General features: G+C 36.8%; 1 protein-coding gene across 1 annotated transcript; it reads right to left on the bottom strand.

Annotated features, from left to right (window-relative positions):
• Positions 1-23,001, bottom strand: LOC148949848 (uncharacterized). The gene is made up of 3 exons (XM_089091328.1): positions 22,770-23,001; positions 17,491-17,632; positions 1-4,378 (listed from the first exon to the last, which is right to left on the bottom strand). The coding sequence occupies exons 1-3, from the start codon at positions 22,909-22,911 to the stop codon at positions 3,976-3,978; spliced, it is 687 nt and encodes a 228-aa protein (XP_088947454.1). The 5' UTR covers positions 22,912-23,001; the 3' UTR covers positions 1-3,975.
• Between the last annotated feature and the right edge of the window lie 2,375 nt (positions 23,002-25,376).

Genomic DNA, 25,376 nt, shown 5'->3' with positions numbered 1-25,376 from the left:
GAGAATACAATTGTGATAATTAATTGATCAAAGGAACAATTCACGTGTACACTAAATAGATAGATACGATTCCGGATTAATGGAAATAACTACAAACATACAAAAAAAAAATACTCAGAAAATCGCGTGGTGCAAAGAGAAACAACAAATTACAAAAACGTTTAAAACGATAAAGCAAAAGGGGGGAAAATAGGAGAGGGAAACTTTAACCTGCCACAAATTTAATATACATCTGTTTTTCGTTTCTATTTTTACGTATTTAGTACATTGACAATTTAACCCATAATATACAGCTAAAACTGCTGAGATTCGACTCTGAGACTTTGTTTCGCGAGAATATTGGGCATCACAAAAACAGAGTAAAAAGTAGACGGCCCAGAAAGATTATAAGAATAATTTAGATTTTGAACAAGCAAGCTACACAAAACCTGAACAATCCAAACCATGAAAAATGCAAGAATGATCAGTTAAGTAGTATAATATATTATAAGATACTGAAATAATCAAATAATAAAGGAATTCAGAAACCTTAATTACTCAGGTAAACCCAAGTTGCATTCAGCGTAAAGACTGGTATTGAAAATACAGACTCTCCAGTGCTAACGCTTCTCCCCCAGTATCAAGCACGGCGAGGTAACACACCCACCCCCTCCCATGTCAAAGAATGCTCTGTTTTATAAAAATATAAGTTGGTTATATGTTAAATATATGAAATAAATAAAGACCGGTTACGCCATAATTCTCTCTCCTTCTAAATCAAAGGTAGGTTAGGAACGCTTTAATACAGGAGAGGTTTGTTGTGCCTCTGTTTTTAAGAAACGCAATGATAAACTCTCGAAAGGAACACATTTTTCCAAAACAATCACTCCATTCAGATTACACCTTGCTCAGAAAGTTTCCCAGCCTGTTCCCAGCTTGTGTCCCGTTCGCTGCTATACTTCCAAATATGGAAAAACCTTTGTCCTCCACATTACGGAAAAAATAAACAGAACATCTCGCTCGTTTCCTTCTTCTTATTAATTGGTGCAGGTAATGTCCATGGTTTGTATTTGTTTGCTTGCTTTTTACCCTTCTTTTTTGTGTTGCTTTCAATTTTTTTTATTTACTTTTCCGTTTTATTAAGTTTTACATGTTTCTATCTATTTAACATGTTATCGCCAATCTAAATTTAAATAATGATTAATGCATGGATTTTTACTATGATATTTTTAGTTTCAATATTCTTTTGATAAAATTCTGATTTTTTACCCATGTTTTTTTTTTCTTTTCTTTTATTTCGATAGTCTTTATTTTTTTTTATAGATTTTTGCTTTTTTGTCTGTCCTGTTATTAATTATTGACCCCCAAATTTCGAATATGGCCCTTTAGGGCTTGTGATAGGAATTTTTTCTAATAAATATCTTATCTTAAGTAAATAAATAAATCTTATCAGATCAGACGCGTCAGTGACTTACAAGACCACTGACTGACAGAGTTGGTGTTCTAAAACCCACCACTAGTTTCCAAGACAAGATATAATTTTACCCTAGTTTAAGAAAGTTCTTATTTGGTTTACCGCCATTGCTGTAAGTACCAAGGTCAGTGAAAATGAAACCAGATTATTTGAACTAGTCAAGTGGAAATTTACACAACAAAATATGTCTGTAGAAATTAGTAAAAAGCGGTGGTTTAGTTTTTAATAAAAAGACCTACATATGCAGTTATGAAGCATCTGATAATATCGCACGCCAAATTTAATGAAAAGAAACAATATAATTTGATTAATTATTAATAATAATATTATTAATTTATTAATAACAAATTTAAAAGAAACAATAGGAAAAATCATTTAATAATAAATCAGCAAAGAATAAGCTAGTAGAATATGACACTAAACACCTTGAGAAAGTGTGGCCTTCCTTTGAAGTTTGGAAATCTACTGATTGCTAACGTTTGTTTTCACGATTGAATGTGGAAACACCGACAAATACGTGATACTGCCGTAAGAACTTCATAATTTTGAAACAACCAAAGGAAAATGAAAGGGAATTGCAGTTTTAGGGATAAATAGACCTAAGACGGGTTCAGGGTCACAATACGTTTAATTTTATTTTTTTTTTATATTTCAAAGGAGGGATTGATTCTTGGCCCCAGTGTCGATCTTCATAGAATGATATTTTCGTTTGATCATAATAAAGTGATCATAAGAGCACGAAGAGGGAAATTCAGGTTCAGTCATATGTCTTTCAAAGTTATGCCGCATTTTCCCCTTGGAAAAAAACCCTTCCAATGTTGTTTACATTTTCTTCTGTATTTTTCTTATAAAAATTTTGTGAAACCGAAAAAGAAGTGTGCTTCTTTTTTACAAAAAAAATATGCATGCAGCCTTAACTGATTGGCAAAACACAAACATTTTTTTGGTACATCTAAAGCAATTACAGAAGGTACCTGGAGCATTTTATCAAGCTTATATGGTTTTTCTTTTAAAAAATGCAACATCAATTCTTAAACTTCAACTTGGATAATCAAATTACGCTGATCCTTGAATCTTTTTATTCGAGGTGGAACTTGGAATATTTGATGCAACACTCATTCAAAGTCAATATAATAAGTGAAATTCATTTTAAGAGTTTCATCTTCAGATATGAAATTCAATCCTTACTTTTCATTCATAATCGAAATTAGGGTGTAAAATCTACTTTTGAGGTTTCAGGCATCCCGAGGCAAATAAAATTTCCAAACATTATCTCCCTTCCTAACACCTAATATGCCCCTCAGCACAGGTCAGGATTTACCAATAGGCCCACTAGGACCAGGCCTAGGGGTGCACAATACCTGGGGGGCAATAAATTATCACTGAGTAATATTTTTCTTACCAAAAACTGGCCCGATGTGATTTATCGTCAAAGTGCCAAGTTTACTCCGCCACCGTGCTGCCTATTCACAGAAAAGTGATTTTAAAAAAACTGGAATTCCGAGGCCACTTATAAACTGTCAGATGTCTCCCAAGAGTGACGGCTGAGAGTTTGGTATCACCTCTCTCTTTCATTACTTTTGGCTCATCAGTTGCGTTCTGTTCAGTGCTTCCACTATCCCCAAACTTTCGGGATTGTCCCCGAACATCTCATAAAAATGGAGCTGCAAAACCCCTTGGGCCTAGAAGCGGCAAAGCTGTAAATCCGGCCCTGACTGAGCACTATCAAGCTTACACGTTTGTATCCATTTTATATCTCACTCTTACAAACTACAACATTGATTCTTAAAATTTAACATGAAAAGGCAATTATAATGGTTGTTAAATCTTGCAAATTGAAGTAATATTTGAAATATTGGAAGTGAAGTTCACTAATAGTCCACTGTCAAGCTTATGTGTTTATACCCATTTCAAGTTTTTCTTTTACAAACTGAAATAGTAATTCTTACCTTTGGTTCCCACTGGTCCGATTTTTTTTAACGAAAAACGGCTCACGGATAGCGGATGCGGGAAATTCGCAAAAATGGTTCAGACAGAAACGGTTCACTACAGCAGTTGAAGCGCGAAGATATTATATTATATTTAAAAAGCATATGCATTAGAATAGGCTAAATCAAATTCTAGAAGCCAAGAAAAATATTCAAAGGGCTAACCTATAATAGCCTTGGCTAGATATGCCTAATGAAAAATATAAGTCTTATCTATAATATGTTTAGTTTCTCAGTTATTTGCAATTTATGGTTCTACAACGCTTTCTAATTTAAATTAACGGATGCAATTTTCAACGGCAAAGTAGAAATATTTCAACGCAGCCGTTGAACCTTTGTAACGCAGAAACTTGCAGCAAAAAACGGAGGAAATTTGACAGATCACGCAAAACGGCCGTTTTTGTGTGAAATCGCATCTGTGGGAACCCAGGGTTAAACTTTAACTTTGAAAATCTAATTATAATGGTTATTCAGTCTTTGAAGTAAAATTTGAAACGATGTAAGCGGACTTGTATTAAAGATCCACCATCAAGCTTATGTGTTTGTGCCTATTTCATGTTTTTCCTTGACAAACTGCAACATTAATTCCTGGACTTTGCATCGGAAAAGCATATTATCATGGTCATTCAGTCTTTTCATATATGGTCCCAATGATAAGAGAAAGAGTTCATTGTCGTCAGAGACATGATATGTGCGCAGAGCTGCAGACATTCTTGAAATACTAGCAGTAGTATCTGCTGAAGTTATTTCACCATTTTGCGATGGTTTTGTTTCCGGGCTTCTTACACGCTCGATATTATTGTAAGGCGGAGATGTATAGGAGCAGTACCACATATCGTTTCTTTCCCTTTTAACGTTAGATGGTCCCATCTCGTCGAAATTTAAATTGGTTTCGCCTTCTGGGTCATCCATTGACAGCTCTAGGTTTGCAACAGCACTAGAAAAAAAAATTAGAAAATAAGGAGGATATTTTAGATGCAAGGATCGTAGATTTTAGAGTTATGGGGTACTTAATCATAGGCAGAGCAATAGTACTGCCTAAGTAAAGAACGATGTGGGCACAATGTATTATTTATATATTTTTTTTTCTTCTTTCTCCATACCCGGGCACTTCTTATCGAAGGAGTTGTGGTAGAAACTTCGAAATGGTCTCATTCGATTGGAAATTGGAGAGGCTAGTGCCCTTTTTAATATTCGAAAGTGATTGGAGGGCAACTAGCCCCCACCCCACGCCCATCATTCCCCCAAATACATCCAATCAAAATTTTGAGATAGCCATTTTGTTCAGCGTAGTTGATTTCCAGATAGAAAATATGTTTTTGAGGAGGAAACTCCCCCACAACCCTCGGGGCAAGGGTTTTAAGTTATGCCATGAAGGCATATAAGAACGATGTTGGCACCATGTATCATTTATTATTTTTTTCCTTTAGAGCAGGGTACGTCGTATCAAAGAAGTTGTATTAGAAACTTCGAAAAGGGTTAATTCAATTGGAAATTGGAGTGGCTTGTGCCCTTTTTAATAGTCGAAAGTGATTGTAAGGCAACTAACACCCCTCCCACGCCCACCACTTGCCAAAACACATCCAATCAAAATTTTGAGGTAGCCATTTTGTTCAGCGTAGTTGATATCTAGATAGAAATTATGTTTTTGAGGAGGACACTCCCTCAAGCCCTCAGGGCAAGGGTTGTAAGTTATGACCTGGGGGCATGGACGATTTTTATATAAAGCGTTATCGTAGCAAATTCAAAAAAGGCTCTTTCGATTGTACAATCAAAGGACTAGTGCCGTTTTTAATAGTAGAAAGTGATTGGAGGGCAACTAGCCCCCCCCCCGCCCATCATTCCCCCACACACATCCAATCAAAATTTTGAGAGAGCCATTTTGTTCAGCGGAGTTGATTTCCAGATAGAAAAGATGTTTTGAGGAGGACACTCCACCAAAACCCTCGAGGCAAGGGTTTTAATTTATGCCCTGAGGGCATATAAGAACGATGTTGACACAAAGTGTCATTTATTATTTTTTTTTCTTTAGAGAAGGGCACTTCGTATCGAAGAAGTTGTCATACAAAACTTCGAAAAGGGATCATTCAATTAGAAAATGGAGTGGCCTGTGCCCTTTTTAATAGTCGAAAGTGATTGAAAGCAACTAACCCCCTCTCACGCCCACCATTTCCCCAAACACATCCAATCAAAGTTTTGAGATATCCATTTTTGTTCAACGTAGTCGAAAGATCTGGAAATTAGGTCTTTTAGGATGATAACCCTATCAGAGCCATCAGTGCAAGGGTTGTAAGTTATGCGCTGGGGGTATATAAGGTTTATATAGAAAGTTGTTGCAGTAATTTCAAAAGGGGCTCATTTGACCGTAAATTGAAAGTCACGTCTTTAATAGTTAACAGTGAGTCGTTAAAGACTAGCGCTCGTCCCATACCCGTCATTTCCCGAAAATATTCAATCAAATTTTAGAGATAGCCATTTTGTTCAACGTAGTTGAAAGTTCTGGAAATCATGTATTAGACGATGACAAACCCCCCAGAGCCCTTAGGGTAAAGGTTGTAAGTTATACCCTGGGGGCATACAAGGTTTTTAATGATAGAGTTGTCGTAAAAACTTCAAAAGGGGCTCATTCAATTGGAATTTGAGAGGGCTGGTGCCCTTTTTAATAGTTTAAAGTGATTGGAGGGTAAATAACCCCCCTCTCACGTCCACCATTCCCCCAAACGCATCGAATAAAAATTTTCAGATAGCCATTTTTTTCAACATAGTAGAAAGTTCTGGAAATTAGGTCTTTGAGGATGACAACCCCCTCCCCACCCCTAAGGGCGAGGGTTGTAAGTTATCCCCTGGGGGTATATAAGGTTTTTATTGAAGGCGTTGTCGTAGAAACTTCAAAAGGGCTCATTTGATTGGAAATTGAAAGGGCTCGTGCCTTTTTTAACAGTTGAAAGTGATTGGAGAAAGACTAACGCCCCTCTCACGCTCACCGTTTTCCCCCGACACATCCAATCAAAATTTTGAGATAGGCGTTTTGTTTAACGTAGTTGAAAGTTCTGGAAATCAGGTCTTAGAGGATGACAACCACCCTCACAGCCTTTAGGGTAAGGGTTGTAATTTATGCTCTGGGGGCATATAAGGTGTATATAGGGAGTGTTGTCGTAGAAACTCAAAAAGGGCTCATTCGATTGGAAATCGAAAGGCATAGTGCGCGTTTCAATAGTCAAATTTGATTGGAAGGCTTGACATTTTTATACTGAAGATTAATAAGGGTATAATTTATTATTTTTTCGTTGTTGTTGTTGTTGTTTATACCAGGGCACTTCGTATCTAAGGAGTTGTCGTAGAAACTTCGAAAAGGGTTCATTCGATTGAAAATAGAAAGGGCCGATGCCCTTTTTAATAGTCGAAAGTGATTGGAGGGAAACTAATCCCCCTCCCACGCCCACCCCCCCCCCCATTTGACTTTATGTTTCAAAACTAAATGTTGCCTTTAGATTAAATCAAAATGCACTGTGTTAATACTAATTCCCAATAAGGCATCTCAGCAGTATCCCAAGATCGACTGAGGGTATCATGTTGAAACTTTCGGGGCTGCTTCTGCTCTTAAAATTTAACCAAATTAAAATAGCGTAAGTGTATCGAAGCTATCAAAGAAAGTAAACAGATTATTTTGCGAATGGTATCAAGTTTTCCATTTCAGGTCAACTAGAGGAGGTATGAAACTAAATTAAACACTACTAACTGTGTCTAGATTTTTAAGAGGGTGTATGTTGTTAAAAATTGCTGAAAATTTTTCTCCAGCATACAAATAGCAGGCCAAACTATAAATCCCTAAAAAAACGAACAGATTTAAAGTATTATTTTCTTTTTCTCTGAAAAGACTATGTCAATATTAAAAGAACAGAAATTAATTAAAAACTTTTTCCACAAAATAAGTTTTTCAAAGAAAAGTAAAGAACTCCATTAAACGAAAAATGAGCAAAAAAAAAACCAAATAATCTACTAAACCTGAAACTACCGGAAATCAGAATCGATAAATAAATGAAACCCAAAACGAACAGAAATTACAATAAATAACCGAGTCAAACTAAAAACGAGCAGAAATTAACATAAGTTGGGCTCAAAACCCCTATGCCTTCCCATGGCCAGAACATAATTTGCACTTTACTGAAAAAAATACAAATGAATGTACATTGTCAGTTTAATATACAAATACTGATATTTAGTTATAAAAATGTTAATATTATTTGATTTATTAAAGTTATAAAAGTTAAAATATTTATATTTTTTTCAGTAAATTATTAAAAACAGAAGAGCCCAACATATCGCGAAAATACATTGGTTGTACTAGAACTTTCCATTTTTTCTGAAAGGGAAAGGGTCATCTTGCCTATGATCCTTTGATCTGCTTAGGTATTCGTGTCGTTTACAGAGTGTACCTTTGAAAACTCTGAAATTTCTGACCTGGCGAACAATTCCTAAAAGTTCCTAGCTGATCGGACGGCAAGGACCAAACATGGCCGCCTTTATGCACAAACGTATCTGTGAACATTGGGTAATTTACATAATTTTGGGCCATTGCTCCAGGGCTGTAAAATGATGTGGACCCCAGAGACATACTTATTAGAAACTTCAACACCTCTAAGCAAAACAACCATCTCAAAACTCTTGATTCAATATCCTTGGAATTACGGAGAGCCAGATAACAGAAAAAGGCGCAGAAGGGAGGCTGATTGTCCTCCAAATACTTCAGCATTAAGAAGAGCACTCAAACTTTCAGTCGCCTATCAGATGAGCCTCTCAAAACTTTCTAAGACCACCTTTTCTAGGTGGACGGTGAAAAAAGTTTGTTTTCATTCGTCTGGCCCTTTTTTGGGTCCCATTTTGAAGAGATACTTTTTTTTCTGCATTGGGCTCTCCTTAGCCCAGAGATACTGTCTTTCAGCCGACCGCGTAATTTTTTCAACTCCTTTTTGGACCCAACTTTTCTGGGGGGTTGAACAGTTTTTGTATATTAAATTCCCCTTGGCCCTGGCTAGAAAGCCAAGGGTTTATGGCTGAAAGTTCCAATTTGATCAGGAAAAAAGGCCTTCAGTGGATTTTTGGACACCCTAATCCCCCGACCACAGAACGTTTGATGCTTTTGACCCAGAGGGCGATCCCAAAAATCCCTGAACGCCAAACAAATAACACCAAAAACACCCCCGACATCGAATCTTTTCATTATGGAAATAAATTTACTTTTAAAAGATAAGCAATTTGCATTATTTTTGGCCCTTGTCACCAGGATTATGGGGGTCCAGTCATTCCTGGATGTATATCTAATGGACTTTTGACTATTTAAACAAAATGGCTATCTCAAAATTTTGGCCGAATATCTTGAAGGACTGCAAAGGGACCTAGTAGGAAAATAAGCGCATTAAAGGGGGGCTGGTTGCCCTCCAATCAATTTTTACTATTAAAAAAAACGATAAATTCCAATTTCTGAAATTAGTGTGTGAAAACTCCTTCCATACAAAGTGGCTAGGAGAAAGAAAAAATACATTGAAGGCATAAGACTCTTCCTCAGGTGGCGCTATTGCGCTGCCTCTAATGTTCTTGAATTGCGCGTAATAATTTTAGATTCTTCTTGGGGGACGTCTGGCTGTTTTGGGGGCTTTAATCATTATAGTTTTCTTTGCATGTACAATTTAAAGAAGAGCTGTAATTTTTCGCAGTTTCCAACGGATTTATTTTTTCTATTAAATTTTAAATTCACCAGGATTATCCCGTTGCTAGCAGTAACTTTAGTTCACGGAAATGTCTGGGGGAAAAGAAATATTTTCCAAAATCTATGGGAGGAATGTTGTTGTTTTTCAGTGTTTTAAATGAAAATACCAAAACAAAGAAAAAATGTTTCAATGAAAATACTCAAAAAAGCGGTATTTTCCAAAATCTACGAGGGGGAGGGAAATCATCTAGGATTTAAATCCCCCCTCGCCCTATTGACAACCCTGGTCAGTAATTGTTACCCATAAATCATATCGCAACACCATAGTTTGGTGTACTTAAAAAATAAATTATTGGATTATTTACGGGAGCTGGACACATGACTAAATTTTTAATATGGGGGCGGGGTAAGGGATCCAACATTTGGGAGGGGGTTGTTAAGTAACGAAGTGTAAAAAAGATGAGGTTATGGGAACAAATATATATATATATATATATATATATATATATATATATATATATATATATATATATATATATATATATATATATATATATATATATACATACATATATACATACATATATATATATATATATATATATATATATATATATATATATATATATATATATATATATATATATATATATATATATATATATATATATATATATATATATATATATATATATACTAGGCCTAGACAAAGATAAAATAACAAATAAGGCTACAGTACAAAGGTAAACACAAAGACAAAAATAAAATAACACTACAGTAATGTGAAAGCAGCAGCTAACTCAGGATTCTTATTTAAATATTAAATTCCATTATTATTAAATATAGATTACTGCTAGAAGAAAACCAGGAGGTCCTTTTCAATCAGAGTGACAAACCTTATAAATAACTTTAACTTATTTGATAAACACTAAATTAAAGATAATTTCAAACTAAACGAAGTTTAAGATTATTTTTAAGCAATAGGATAGATGTAAATTTATCATTCAGATCCTTGTGAGCATCCCAGCACTGAGCTACCGAAACAAACATAGCAAATTTCGATCTCTCAGTAAGATATTTGTCAATGTAGATACTCCATTTTTGCCAAGTGTTTTAATTATGTGAATCTTGCCATTGGGAGAACAAATTTTTGTTTAAGGTAATATGGCGGTAATTTCTTGATGTCATATTTGAATTAAAAAAAAATTGCTTAATATGACTTTTAAATATAGATAAGCCTACTAAATAAAAATAATTGATATTAGAATGACACTGAGCAAATAAATGGTCCGCAATGCAGAATATGCCCATTGATGCTTCAACCTTTGCATTAAACCAATACATCATGAAATCTTTAAACGTAGTTTGAATGTGTGTTTTAAAAGTTAAGCTTTGGTCAATTATAAGTCTAAGGTACTTCATCGTGTCCACCGGAAATACTGATCTAGATATTTCTCTTAAGACTGACAATTATACAAAACTAAAAACACCATTGTCGATGACCTTCAAAATTTTAGTGGTAAGTTCGGAGCTCGATGTCATTCAGATTTATATAACAAATTGAAAGTTTAACTTTTCAATTTTGACGGAACATTTTGACTTTTTGGTGTTTCTCTTATTTTTTTTTAGTCTTTACATTAAAAAATAAAATTGCTTTTAATGGTGCAATTGTTACCAGCCAGGCCCTCCTGCCACGTACCTCACAAGCTCCTTTCTTGACGCAGCCGGCCCAGCACACTGTTTATTGGTACGGCTACCTCCCTCGTCTGCCACATAACGCACCAGCACGGATTGTGTTTGGCTTCGAACCCACCCTGCACGATGGAAACGCCCCAGAGAACCCCCCCCCCCCTAATAGATGGAAAGACAAAGTCAACGAACTCCTTGCCGAAGCCCACATCCCAGTTGAAAACCCACTAGCCTGGCAAGCGATAGGTCAACCTGGAAGAGCTGCTGGTCTCATCGTTCTCTACACCGTCCTGGCAAGTCCTGGCAAGAGCAGAAAGTCAAGTCAAGTAAGTCAGTTAGGTCAAGTAAGTGCCCAGTCATCCATGTTGGCACGTTATGGGGTAACTCTTTCTTCTAGTTCATTCGTAAGGGCTAGGTACATTGTTCCATCAGGTGCGGTACATGATAGATAGGCTAACTTGAAGTTGTTGAAATCGAAGTTCTCTGTCCATCGTTTTCGTGGTCTACCTCGTGGGTGAAGGCCATGCAGAGATCCTTCAAGTGCGATTTTCGGTAGGCGGCTCGGCTCCATTCATTCGATGTGGAAGAACCAGTGCAGCTGTTGTTTCTTGATATTACTGAGAATAGTTTCAGTAAACTGGAGCTTCTGGCGTACTTCCGCATTTATGATGCGGTCAGTGTGTTTGATTCTAGCCATGCGACGGAGGCATTTCATCTCGAAATCTAGAAGTATTCTTTCGTCTTCTGTTTTCAATGTCCTTGTTCCGGATCCTTACATGTCAATATGAATTGCTAAACTATTGAATAGGCGCGTTTTGAATTTGTTGATTATATGGTTATTTTTCTATAGGTTTGCTAGTCTTCGGAAGCTAGAGCTAGCAAGTGCAAGTCGACTTTTCACGTCAGAGCTATGGTATTTGCAGAGAAGTATAGGCCACGGAATTACAAAAAGTGGTTAACTATTTCAACCTGTCTCCCCCCCCCCCCTCATGGTGATAGCGGGTGGTTTGTCTAGTTCATGTCTTGTAGTTACCATGACTTTGCTGACATACATAAGAATAACTAACAATTTAATCCGTTCTGTATTTATAACAATAAAAATACCTCTTCAATAATATTTGTTATTCACTGTCTTGGAACTAAATAATAGCAAATAATTAATGCCATTAATTATAGTAAAGGTCTGGAAGACACCCCAATCTAGCGTTTGGCACTCCTTGGCATTTTTTATGGTAATAATAAGACAAAATTGGTATAATTATTATAATTGGCAAAATAAGTGTGGCAGTAAGTTGTAAAAAACGCAATTACAAAATTAAGAATAACATACCAAGAAACACCAAATGCTAGATGATGCTGGTGATCTTTTTGAAACTAGCGCCAGTTTCCGCTCTTATAAATTACACACACTCTTCAGCCCCCCAAGATTTTTTGGAGCCCTCATTCCTAGTTTTTTTTCTTTTTTTTTAAATAAATTTGTTAGTTTGGTCAATTATTGGTACCTTTGTCACATTGGCCCCCCAAGATTTTGCTCATTGGAACCCTCGTCACATTGGGCCTCCCCCAAGATTTTGATCTTAATCCGCCCCTGGCTTCTCGGTTGCAGAGGAAATAATGCCACAGGGTAGCCCATTTGTTCTTGAAAAATCACGTAGTCCATGCAAGATATAAACATTTATTTTAATTCTTAATTTAATTACGGTAAGCAGTAGTAGAAGTTGTAATCAAATAGTTCGTGGTAACGAACTGTAAGTAAGGAGCGATCCGGCTCAATAGTAACCGAAAATCTAAAAAACTGAATTTTAATACCAATAGATACATAAAAAAAAAAAAACAAATTTTAATGCTGATTTGAAATATATAAGTTCCATCAGGTTTAGTCCAGCCCATCAAAAGTTGTACGCCTGAGAAAATTTTCCTGATTTTTGAAACAAGGGGGAAACACCTCCTAAAAATTATAAAACCTTAATGAAAATCAAACCATCAGATTCAGCGTATCAGAGAACTCTACTGTAGAAGTTTCAAACTCCTTTCTGCAAAAATGTGGAATTTTGTATTTTTTGTCAGAAGAAAGATCACGGATGCGTGTTTATTTGTTTTTTTTTTGTGTTCCCAGGGGTGATCGTATTTATCCAGTGGTCCTAGAATATCGTGGGAGGGCTCATTCGAACAGAAATTAAAAGTTTTCATGGCCTTTTTAAGTGACAAAAAAAGGATGGGTTTTTTAGGATAATGTAATCCCCAAAAGTCCCCGGGGGGAGGGCTGAAAGCTATGAACTTTACCCAATGTTTACATTTAGTATTGATTATTGAGAAGTATACAGACGCCTTCAGGGGGTATTTTTTCTTGTATTGGGGGGGGGGGGGGTCGGGGGTTATATGGGTAGATCTTTCAATGGAGGAAGTTTTCATGAAGGGAAGGGACATTGCTATGAAGGGGGCGACGGATTTCCTAGCACTATTTAAAGAACGATCAGAAATTAAATAAAAAAGTTTTTCAACTGAAAGTAAGGAGCAACATCAAAACTTAAAACGAACAGAAATTATTAAATATAGTATTGGGTTCACCCCCTAGTCAATACCTCGCTCTTGAACCCAAAGACTTTTTAGTAGTTTCATAAGAGCTATTTATTCTAATTAACGGCCTTTGTGATTAAGAGGTCATTTTAATGAATTGGAACAAAATTCGAACTTTAGCGCAAAGAGCGAGGTATTGACTAGGGGGCGAACTCGCTAATACACTTATTAAAAATATATGAATTTAGAAGTTCGTTACGTATGTTAATTCGTAAGTTACATATATTTATTACTAATAAAAACGTTCGTAAATATCAATCAAACAATCAATCAATCAATTTTATTCAATCAATAAACTCAACAAAATACACTTCAATATAAACTCCCCCGTAAGGCTCTATGGCCAGGAAAAAAACAGGGGAGAAATAAAAATGAAACAAATACTTAAAAAAAAAAAAATTTTCAACATCATGCATTCACACCTTTAAGATACTCAACACAAGATAAATCATAAGATAAAAAAATCATAAGATACAATGATCAACAAAAAAAAAAAAAAAAAAAAAATTAGTAGCTAGAAAATCCCTAACATAATTTTTGAACATACCAAACGAGTGACAGCTTCGTGCCGACACAGGGAGCGTGTTCCAAATCCTGTTGCAAGTTGTCAGAGGGTTGAAATCAGGCCTCACTGATGGAGCATGAAGAATCTCTAAATTGCTGGAAGCGCGGAGATGATATGTCGATTGATCAGAAACAAAAGATATATTATTACATAGAGCAGCAGGAAGATGGCCGTGCAACTGTAAAATGATGAAAGAAGAACAAGCAAGAAAATAGAGAGATTTCAAATCAAGCAAGGGTTTAAGTAAAGATCAGTCAGCTTTCTTAATAAGAGTCCTTACTTAACCATTTATTACTGAAAATAGTAACAGAGAAGGGAAAAAGGTTGACATTTAAATAATAGAACCATATGAAGCATAAGATTGAACAAGTCTTCAGAACGATATTATAAGAATCGACCCTGAAAATATGCTTTTAAGCTTTCTAAGGATTCCAAGACTCCTGGAGACTCTCATTTTAATCGGGTCAATATGATGATTGAAGGAAAGATCTTCGCCAAGCAAGATGCCTAGGAATCGAACGTAACGATCCCTAGGTCTACTTAGAGAACCTCTTGATACGTGTATTTCATTTAAGTCAGGGCAAGTCTTTGAAACTCTGGAAAAATGAGAAAAAATGACTTCCCGACATTTAGGGCAAGATAATTTACATCAAACTATTGGATAACTCTTTCAAAAAGGGCATTTATCTTTGAATGAAGATCAGACTCAGTTCTACCAGCTGTGGCAAGAGTACTGTCATCAGCAAAAGCAATAAGTGCATCCGATAAGGACAAACTCCTGTCACAATTAGTGACGGATGCTGGTTGATAAAGACGACAACAAATGGTAGATTTTAAATTTTGAACCGCATTAATAAGGTCATTGACGTAGATTAAAAAGAGTATCGACCCAATAACAGATCCTTGTAGAACGCCAAACTCTATTCCCAAAGGGTTAGAAAATTGCGGATCACCGAGATGACTCGACCGGATAAATATGATAGAAACCAAGAATAAGCATTCCCTCTTATACCAATATGGGACAGTTTCCAAAGAAGAATCTTGTATGTTAATGAGTCGAATGCTTTTCGTACATCGAGAAAAAGAGCAGCAGGTATCAGACCAAAGTCAAGAACTGAATGTAAATAATTCAAGAGAGTTGCACATGCATGCTCAGTTGAGTGCTTCGCCCTAAAACCAAACTGAAAATCATGGAAAAAGTGTTTAGAATTAAGAAAATTAAAAAGTCGAGAAAGCGTAGCTTTTTCAAACATTTTACTAAACACTGATATAAGGGATACGGGACGATAATTTGCAGGATCATTCCTTGATCCACCTTTAAAAGAATAATAACGCGAGCACGCTTTAAAGCACTTCGAAAAGAACAATTTTCAAAGAAAAGATTGACAAATCTCGTAAGGACAGAAATGATGACAGGAAGAATGAACTTTACAACCTTAGTCGGAATACGGTCTGGGCCAGAAGATGAAGAACCCCTCAAACCATTGACAACTCTGGCTATTTCAGCTTCAGAGGCAGGTTCCAATGCCACTGAATAAGATTAAACAACTTTTGAGAAAGCCATTTAACCAAATAAAAGTAAAATTAATATGCAAATTTCGTTTTAATTATTCATGTAGCCAACGATGAGCCAAAATCAAAACCTACATTAATTCAAAAATGTTAAAAAATTATATGAAAGGGGCTGTCCCCTCCTCAACGTCTCGCTCTTTACGCTAGAGTTTGACTCTTTCCCACCACTCTATTTTTCTTAAACAATAAAAAACTTTAGCGTAAAGAGCGAGACGTTGAGGAGGGGACACCCCTTTCATATACGGAATAATTTCTGTTTGTTTTAAGTTTTAATGTCGCTCCTTACTTTCAGTTAAAAAAAAATTGTTTTTTTTTTACTTAATCAGATTAACGACGCTTTTTGACTACTATGGTCCCTGCGTCGGAAATAAAGTACACTTGATTTAACTAAGTTGATTTATTTAATTGTCTGTTAAGTTGTGTTCAGTGATGTAAAACTGCGCATCAGCTATTGTGCAGGAGGGGCATTGGGGCAATGTGTAGGCGGGGAGGGGGCTTGAGATACCTCGAAGGGTGAATTACAATGCCCAAATTGTCTAACTCTCTATGATACTCTACATAGATATAGAAGGGGCCTGGAGAGGGGTAAGAATTAATCTCTCCTCCCCCTTCATTTAGACTAAGGTTAAATATGGATGCTGTGGGATGACAGCTCCCTTCTTAGTATAGAAAAATGCTTCTGAGATTTATTTTAAAGCTTCATTTGACTAAATTGAGTCACTTTATGTTGCATAAATTCATATGCAGTGATGTGTCATTGCGGATCAGCTATTACGAAGGCACGGCGGTGAGTCATTGTGTAGGTGGAGGGGAGGTGCCAGATTGCTCAAGGAGTGGATTTTCATGCACCAATTCCCTAACTCTTATTGAGCCTACAAATAAAAGTAGAACGAGATAAAATACAGAAATATAAAAAATTAAATAAAATGCGTTTTGGGGAAGAGGACGGGGGCTGGGAGGTAGAAATTGATGTCTAATCTCTCTTGATTCCCGGAAATATCTTATGTTTAAATTCTCCGTATAATATAGGAAACGGAAACTCTCCTATGAAATAGGTATGTTCGAAGAATTCGTCTTTAAAGCCATCGAATTAACCAGAGTGAATAATTTTTGATATTCCAAGCTCAATCCTTCTCTTTTTCAATCACATCTCAATAAACCTCACATCTCTGCTCAATTCATTCCAACCTCAATATTTCTCGAAGTATTGCTCAACAAAAGTTAAGTTACGATTTAGAGTGTCATGTTTAGAGGCGTTAGCCCTCCTTCCATTTAGGTTGACCCTGGATATACCATGAAAAACATATAGATATTAAATGAAAAAAAGAAAAGAAAAAGTTTTCTCAAATGAAAGTGCAAAGCGACAAAAAACTTAAAGGAATAGAAATCATTCTGTATATGCAGAGATGAACTATTTACGCTAAATATTGACTTTTTGTTCCAATTCTCTAAGACCGAATGCTCAAAAATACGGAATACATCTTTTTAAACAACGATAAAAATTTAGTATAAAGAGTGGGGGATTCAGGAGGGGGCAGCCCCCAGCATATGCGGGATCATTTCTTTTCGTTTAAGTTTTAATGTCTCTTTGCTTTCATTTGAGAAAACTAGTTTTTTATTTATTTAATTAGCTGACATTAAATGATTAGAAGAAACCACGCCTACCCTTCTTTCTGAATCAATTGTGATTTCAAACCTTCAAAAGGGATTACCTCAATAATAAGATAAATAAGAAAGATAAAACGTTGTTTTTTTAAAAATTATTGGCCTATTTCCTTTATTTGTTTTATTACATAAAATAAAGAATGTATTGCTGTTTTTTGGCAATTAAGACCAGTCACTACAGTAATTAAGAAGGGACTTTAACCTGGCTACTCACTATTCTTACTGATTAAGCTTTGCTGGTCAATTGAGGCCACCAAAGCGAAATTTGTCTTACCAGGTAGTGGCCAAAAATTGGAGTTTATCCCAGTATTCCCATTTAATCCTTTTAGTCCAATCAGAGTTCTTTTCATAGTTCCGCCGTCGTAAGGCGTAGAAGTAGTCTCTCATATTTTTCCATGTTTTCCTGCATTCTTCGACTGAAATAAGATAGACAATTGACGAAGAGCGAAATTGAGAGAATGAATGAGTCAGTGAGAGAAAGAAAGAGAGAGAGAGGGACCCAACAATCAAAATCGATCTTCTTTGGAAGGTGCACCTTACCTCACTCTGGTGTTTCTATACTTCTCTTGGAGGGCAGTGGCGGATCCGGGGGAGGGGCGCCTCCGTAACGTAGTCTAAAGTAGTGTAATTTACTTAATTAACGCAAGTTTGCGTAAATTAAACTTACTCCTAACGCAAGTTTATTGGATCAACCTGTTTTACCCCCTCCCCCTAAAAAAATCCTGGATCCGCCCATGTTGGAGGAAAGCGCTTCCCACCTCATCTTCATTTACTCCCCCGCAGAACTGGTTATCTACTTCCCTTTACACCCCTCTTCCCCCAAATGAATAGGCTAAGTTTTTTTAGCTCCTTCCTAAAACATATGGAATGATATTCTAGTTCCAGTTTATATCTGTATTATTATTATTATTATTATTATTATTATATATTACTGTAAAGATAATATAGCCTCTAAAAGATAGAAAATATCTTAGCTCTATAAACACCTTTCCAATTGGTAGTTTATGCGGAACACACGTCTGCCAACAGGCATATCATCCCCGTCGACACAACAACTACTAGACTACTAAAAACTCACCGCAGCACCGAACCGTCTGAGGCCAATACAGCTACGCATGCTCCTCCTCCATCCTAATCTATTTAAAACCTCCCTCTTTAAATCTTCGCAGGAACTTTCAATTTCCCCTAAATCTTTCCTTACGATATCCTCCCACCCCATTCCGGATGGCCTGCTTTTCGTTTAGCCCTAGATGGTTGACCGAAAAGGACAATCTTCGGTAATATGTCATCCTTTATCCGCAGAACGTGCCCTAGCCATCTCAACTTTTTCTCTCATTATAGCCCTAGAAAGCGGTATTGAACCACACTTTTCATGCTGCCTACTGTTGAAAATACGGTCAGTCAGCCGGGTACCCAAAACAATCTGTAAGCATTTCTCTGGAAAACATCAAGCAAATCTTCGTCCGCTTTTTGGAGCAACCATGCTTCAGAACCATGTTTGACCAGAGTAGCTTCCAATATTCCAATCCTGGTATGAATAAAGTTTTAGAGGTTTTGCGAGTTCAAGGTGCTAGAATGGGTTTAAAAATTAATGTTAAAAAGACTAAGTCACTAAGGCTCGGAATAAGTGCAGATAAAAAGGTCAAATTGGGTAATGAAAAAATTGATCAGGTGGACAGCTTCACTTACCTTTTTAGTATTATTAGTAAAGATGGTTTGAGGAGTGAAGATGTCAAAAGTAGAATAGCCAAGCCTCAGGGTGTTTTTTCACAGTTGAAAAAGGTTTGGAAGAATAAGAAGATAAGTCTGCGAACCAAGATTAGAATATTGGAAGCTGCAGTGGCGACAGTGGTCAAATATGGCTCTGAAGCATGGGCGCTCCGAAAAACGGACGAAGATATGTTCTTTTCGGGCAACCGTCTAGAGCTGAACGGAAAGCAGGTCATACTCGTCTGGGGTGGGAGGACGTCTTCAAGAATAATTTAAATGAAATGGGAGCTTCATGGGCGGGTGTAAAAAGAGAGGCTTTGGATAGATTGGGATGGATGAAGAGCGTATTTAGCTGTGTTGGCCTCAGGTGAGTGAAGCTGACCATCTGATCAGTCTTTTTGTTACCGAACGTCACCTTTTCATTTGCACTTATTCCTAGTCTTAGCAACTTAGTCTTAGCGACATATTCTAGTACCCTGAACTCGCAAAGCCTCTAAAAGTTCATTCATTTTGCTCAAACTTTCATCTAGGATGCTTAAATCATCAGCATAATCAGTCCAGGAAAGTTTTCTTCCTATGTCATTCCGCGTTCTCCCATTGCCTTTCCTGTGTTCCTTAAAACACGTTCCACCAGAATGACCCATATAAAGGGGGATAGAACATAACCCTGCTTAACTTCTGGTTTAATACGAAATCAGCTGCTAACCTCATTTCCAACCTTAACCGCAGCAGTGCTATTCTCCTCACACAGGATTAATCAAATTAATGTATTTGTATGGTATACCATAAAAGGTTGAGACCTTCGCTAAAGCTCTTCTATCAACATAATCGAATGCTTATTCATAATCTACAAAACTGAGGACTAAAGGTGTTTGATAACTCAGACACTACTCAATTATTAGCCTAAGAGTGAAAATTTAGTCGACACATCCTCTACCCATCCCAAAACCGCATTGTTCTTCCCTTAAAACTTTGTCTACAGTATCTCTCAGTCTAAAAAGCATCATATTACTAAGTAATTTGCTACCTACAGGAACCAGGCTAATGTCTCTATAATTACCACACTCACTCTTATCACTTTTCTTATACAGTAGTTTAACTAAGGTTGTCCTAAAATCGCAAGGTACTTCCCGTTTTTCAAAAATCAATCTTCTAACCTCAGAGCCACCATATTTAGGAAACTCATTTACCACACTCAAAGTCATATCCAGGATTTTTTTTTCTGGTGGGGTTTTACGAAAAGTATTTTTCCGGGGGGGGGGTTACATAAAAAACTTCAAAAAACTAATCAAATTTTTTTATATTCCTTTTTGTTACACTTTTACGTGGCAGACAAACATTTATTTGGAGAGGGGAGTCCGAAACCCCTTATCCCCCCTGGATACGGCCTTGACCTCACATCAGCACCCTGAGGCCTTATTATTTTTTAATCCTTTTAGTACTATCGCTAATTTTTCTTCACAAAGCAAATCTTCCTCACAAAACAAATCTTCATTCACATTCATGGTATCACAAAGTTTTTCATTTTCCTCTGTATCCTTTCCTGCAACTCTATTGCGGTAACTTCACAAATTATTTCCCATCCCTATTTCTACCGACCATTAAAATCTAATAAAAACACCATATTTCTACCCGGGATACTTTCTTTGTTCCTGTAATTGTAAGTAAAACTCATCTGAGTCACTACTATCTCCGTCAGTCAGTTCTACACGGGGGAAATACTACTATAGCTAGTAACCTGCATTTTTTTTAGTAATAAAATGAGCAATTAGAATTCTATTATTAAACCTTCCCAGCCTAAAAAAGACATAGCAGCTTCCTTAGTCATCATGAGCCCTACTTCCTGTCGATAAAGCCCATCCTTCCTGCCTGAGTAAATAAATCATATATCACGTAATTTCACGCTTCATACCCGTGGGATATGAGTTTCAGAAACTCCTAATAAGTCCAGTTCGAAATTCGAATAGTCTGAATTCGTCAGTCATAATGTCGATACGATAGTTATTTTTTAACGTCGTAACATTCCAAGTTACAATTTTCGTATTCTTTAAATCATTATCTCAGGAGAAACAATGGTCCCGGATACGAGTGCAGGACGGGGACCAACATATTTTATCAAGTCTACACTGAAACGCTTAAGTCCTCCACCAATTATATTTTGTTTTTCCCAACAATTATTTTTTTCTAACTTCGAAAAATGCAGTTACTCATGTCCTCCACCAAATGTCGTCCCTCACGAGAGCCTCTGGCAGGAAAGACCAGATATATATCCTCATTCTCCCTTCTACAAGACCAAAAGTACGAATTCTGCAATAATCGGTATGAAATTTGACACTTTTCTAAAAAAAAAAGACACTTTGGCGTCCTAGGAATTATTTTAAGGTTGATCCGTCGTCCAAGAAAAATTCATAGGGACAACCCTGGGGGTCCCTACAAATATTCATAGGGGTCCCTGCGATACTCTTCCAGTTGTTAGATTATGAGTCGTATGTTTTACGAAATACAAAGAAAAAGAAAAAAACTTTAAATATTTGGCAAATGCGCCAAGAACTCTCTCTTCTCAGTGTGACAAACGAGTGAGCCTTCTTGGGTGAGTCAGCTTTCTTTTACTTTTAATTGATAACAATTTGGCCAATTAAAAATATTTCACAGCTGATCGATACTAAGCCGTATGTAGGATTTATTTTCGGGGGGGGGGGGTAAAAAAGAAATTTTTTAGGGAGGGGAGGGGTTTACAGGGCGGCAAGATGTATTTTATTGTAAAATTTATTTTTCAAAATTTAGGGAGAGGGCAATTTTTTTGTATTCAATTTTTTCAATGAAAATATCCCAAAAAGGTATTTCCAGTAATAAAAAAGGCATTTTCAATAATCATACTAAAAATTGGTTTTCAAATCTGTGAGGAGGGATGAATTTAGAAGAAGTGGTAATCACACCTCCCCTCTCCCCCAGTTGACACCACTAGAAACTATGGTTTCCATTTGACCACCTTTAGGATGGAGGAATTATAATTTTTTTTTTACAAATTCCTTTATTCCTGAGTAATAAAACTCAGGAATAAAACAATTTTTTACAAGAAAATATTCCAAATTTTTTACTGGAAAATATATTTGAGGAATCCATAAAGGAAAAAAAGTGCGAAAACGTAGACGAGATAGGATATACGTATTATAAGTTTGTCTTAGACTCGTGCGTTCATTCGCTTTTATTTCGAAACATTTTTTTTTAAGTGAAAGAGTAAAAGACAACTGGTAGCCATGTTTTAAAATCCTTGTTAGTCAATGTTTGGTAACCCCGAGGCATTATTAAATAAACAGAAAGGAACTTCAGGGCCTTTCCCCTGCCTTTGTGTATGTTGTATTTAAGGTTCTTTTCCTTAGGATAATACTAGGACATATCGAGGACGTACACAGAAGCTCATGCATAGTTAAAAATCTTAAGAAGGAGGAGATGCTAAAAATTTTCCAAGGGGATGATGAGAGATGATACTTTACAAAAGTGCGACTTAGTGATATACCCAGGTTTTTCCACATTTTCGAATAATTTTCTGATTAAAACAAAGAAAAATGGGTTATGTTTGATCTAAAGACCATTGAAGGGTGGAAATTTCATTCCTCTTTCAGCCCAAGGGACTCCAGGAGGACCAATTGATTAAAATAAGGAGGAACAAATATTTTTGGTTATTTTTAAAAAACAAAGTACATACCAGAAATATGGAGGGGGGGGGGCGCAAGTTAGTTTTGTTTCTTAATGAAAATATCACAGAAAGTACATTTTTTTAAATCAAAAGTGGGAGGGGAGGAACTGCTCCCACTTCCCGATTGGTATCTCTGTGGGACTCACCTGTTAGTCCTGACTCTTCTGCCACTTCGTTCCAAAGTAGATGTCTGCCGACTCGGCATTTATACCGAGGACTTGCTGAATCGTACAACTCAGGTCTAGCTTTGATTGCACTAATTAAAGCTGACACATAGTCTTTGTTCATACTGCTCTCTTAAACCAAAACCTATATAAATTCTTTATCAGTGTATCTGCTTGAGTCTCACTGCTTTTGTGCTTTTATCCGTCGACTAGTTTTTGGCTCTCCGCGCGAATTCAATAAACCGGCGCTGCGTAATGACGACTTTCGTGACTGAACTAACTGCGTCGATAGATTTCTGTCGCTGAAAAACTCTCCGAGGCAAAATCTCTCTCATCTCGTATGAAATCAATGCCATTATCCAGTTTAGTTGCAAAAAACTAGACAATTAAATTAGATATTACTGACGAGCTAACCGTAATTCAAAGATTGAATAATATCGAAATGAATGAGCAAAAAACAAAATGGGCCATTAAGTTACTTAGGACAAGAGGGCACCTTGTTTCTGTGCGGGGTTTCCGTGATTACAGATGTTGCTAGCCGTGAGGTGTACCATATTCGTGATTAGATAACCATATATTACATACAAGGCCGTACCCAGGGTTAAGGGGTTTTACCCCCCCCCCACCCCAATGTTTGTCTGACTCGTAAAAATGTAACAAAAATGGATATAAAATTTTTTTTAGGCGTTTTCTTATTTATTTTGTATAAACCTCCCCCCCCCCCTGAAAAAAATTCTTGAGTAAAAAAAACCCGGAAAACACAAATCCTGGGTATGGTCCTGATTGCCTAATAACCCTTATAGATGCACTCAGATTCAACCCTTAAAGGGATGACAGATAAAGTGTCCAAGGATTAAGGCGTGCATGGGACCTTTCCAAGGGTTTAGGCCAAAATAAACTCCTGCATCTAGGTAGGGAGCCGAAGCTGTAAAAAAGTATTTTAGGATGATGTTTACATATTTTGCCAGAAGGGGCGGGCAATTCGGAAAAAAATCACCCACAGACATTTATTTCGAATGGGAAACATTTCTAGGGGGAGAGAGACACAAAAACAATTATATACAGAAAATAAGAAGTTACAGGTGAACCACTAGAATTTCAATATATCAGGGTAAACATAAAGGGTATTTACCCGTGTATTATTGGACCCGGAAAATCACCCTTGTACACAGGCTTCATAACCTAGCTCAATCCTGGTCATAGCCTAGCCAGGGTAAAGACAATAGGTCAACTTTGGGTTGGTGGTTTGGGAACTGAGCCACCCCTAAAATACTTCATTAGGGAATTGAGCCCCATCGTAAGCCCAAATGGATTCCATTTATTAAGTAAATTTTTTTTACTACACTCAGACTTGATTTAACTAAAAACAATGAGCCCCAAAAGAAAGAACGAAGGGATGGAGGGGTGTGTGTTCCTTGGAATCTTGAGACTTTTACTCTTTACCTCATAGTTAACATAAAATTCACCTATTTCTATGTTTCCTTCAAAGCTACGCTTCCTCCTACCAAAAGCAATTTTTGCGTGCAACATCTAATTTTATACAATTAGAAAAGCGCCTCAAAATAAATCCTGCACCATATCATTTGAACTAGAAAGGAACTAAAAGATCTCTCGCAGGCAACCAGCCTGTTACTAGTCCCTCTAGTATCTCAAGTACTAGTATATTCCTATTATCATAAGAAGATGGCTTACAACAAACTAATTACTAATAGTACTACTACTAACAACTCACGACAGCACCAAGCCACCTGAGGCCAACACAGCTACACAAGCTCTGCCTCCATCCTAATCTATTCAAAGTTTCCCTCTTTACACTTCCCAGGAAGTTCCCATTTTCTTTAAATCTTTTGTTATCGCATCCTCCCACCCTAGCCGCGGACGACCTGCTTTCCGTTTAGCCCTAGACGGTTGGTCGAAAAGGACAATCCTCGGAAATCTGTCATCCTTCATCTGCAGAACGTGCCCTAGCCATCTCAACCTTTCTCTCATTATAGCCCTAGAAAGCGGGATTTAACCACACTTTTGGTGCATCCTACTGTTTGAGATACGACCAGTCAGCTGGGTACCCAAAACAATCCTTAAGCAATTTCTCTGGAAAACATCTAGCTTAACTAATTAAGCTAATATAATTAAGTTGATCATATGATAATGAATTTAAGCTTTCTCCATACAAAAAAAATGTAAGAATACACCTTAATTACCAGTCGATATGCTGATCAGTTGTAAAGAAATAATTTGATTGGCCAAATTGTTATCAATTAAAAGCAAAAGAAAGCTGGCTCCCTCAAGAAGGCTCACTCGTTTGTCAACGTTGATCCAGATCCCAAGCAGGAATACCATGCTGCTTCCGCGGTGCCCCTTGCTTTAAAACTCCCAAGTAAGAATGATTGCTGGTATCTTGTCCTGTAGCTAGAGCTTGGTTTCCACACACTGCTTCCTTGAAACTTTCTATCGCTGATGGTGTGATATTTCCATCAGTTCTTAAATGTATCCTAAGTTCGGCAGTTACCCGAGTATTGTCTTCGATAGGATTAATATTTCTTTCACTACACGCCCCATTGTATAAATCGAAATGGGTTGCTGTTGGGG

The sequence above is a fragment of the Artemia sp. Qi Xiang Cuo genome, chromosome 7, assembly GCF_049724085.1.
Source record: "Artemia sp. Qi Xiang Cuo chromosome 7, ASM4972408v1, whole genome shotgun sequence".
NCBI classification, from domain to species: Eukaryota; Metazoa; Arthropoda; class Branchiopoda; order Anostraca; family Artemiidae; genus Artemia; species Artemia sp. Qi Xiang Cuo.
The sequence above is the reverse complement of the archived record's forward strand: the minus strand, read 5'-3'. Positions and strand labels throughout refer to the sequence as shown.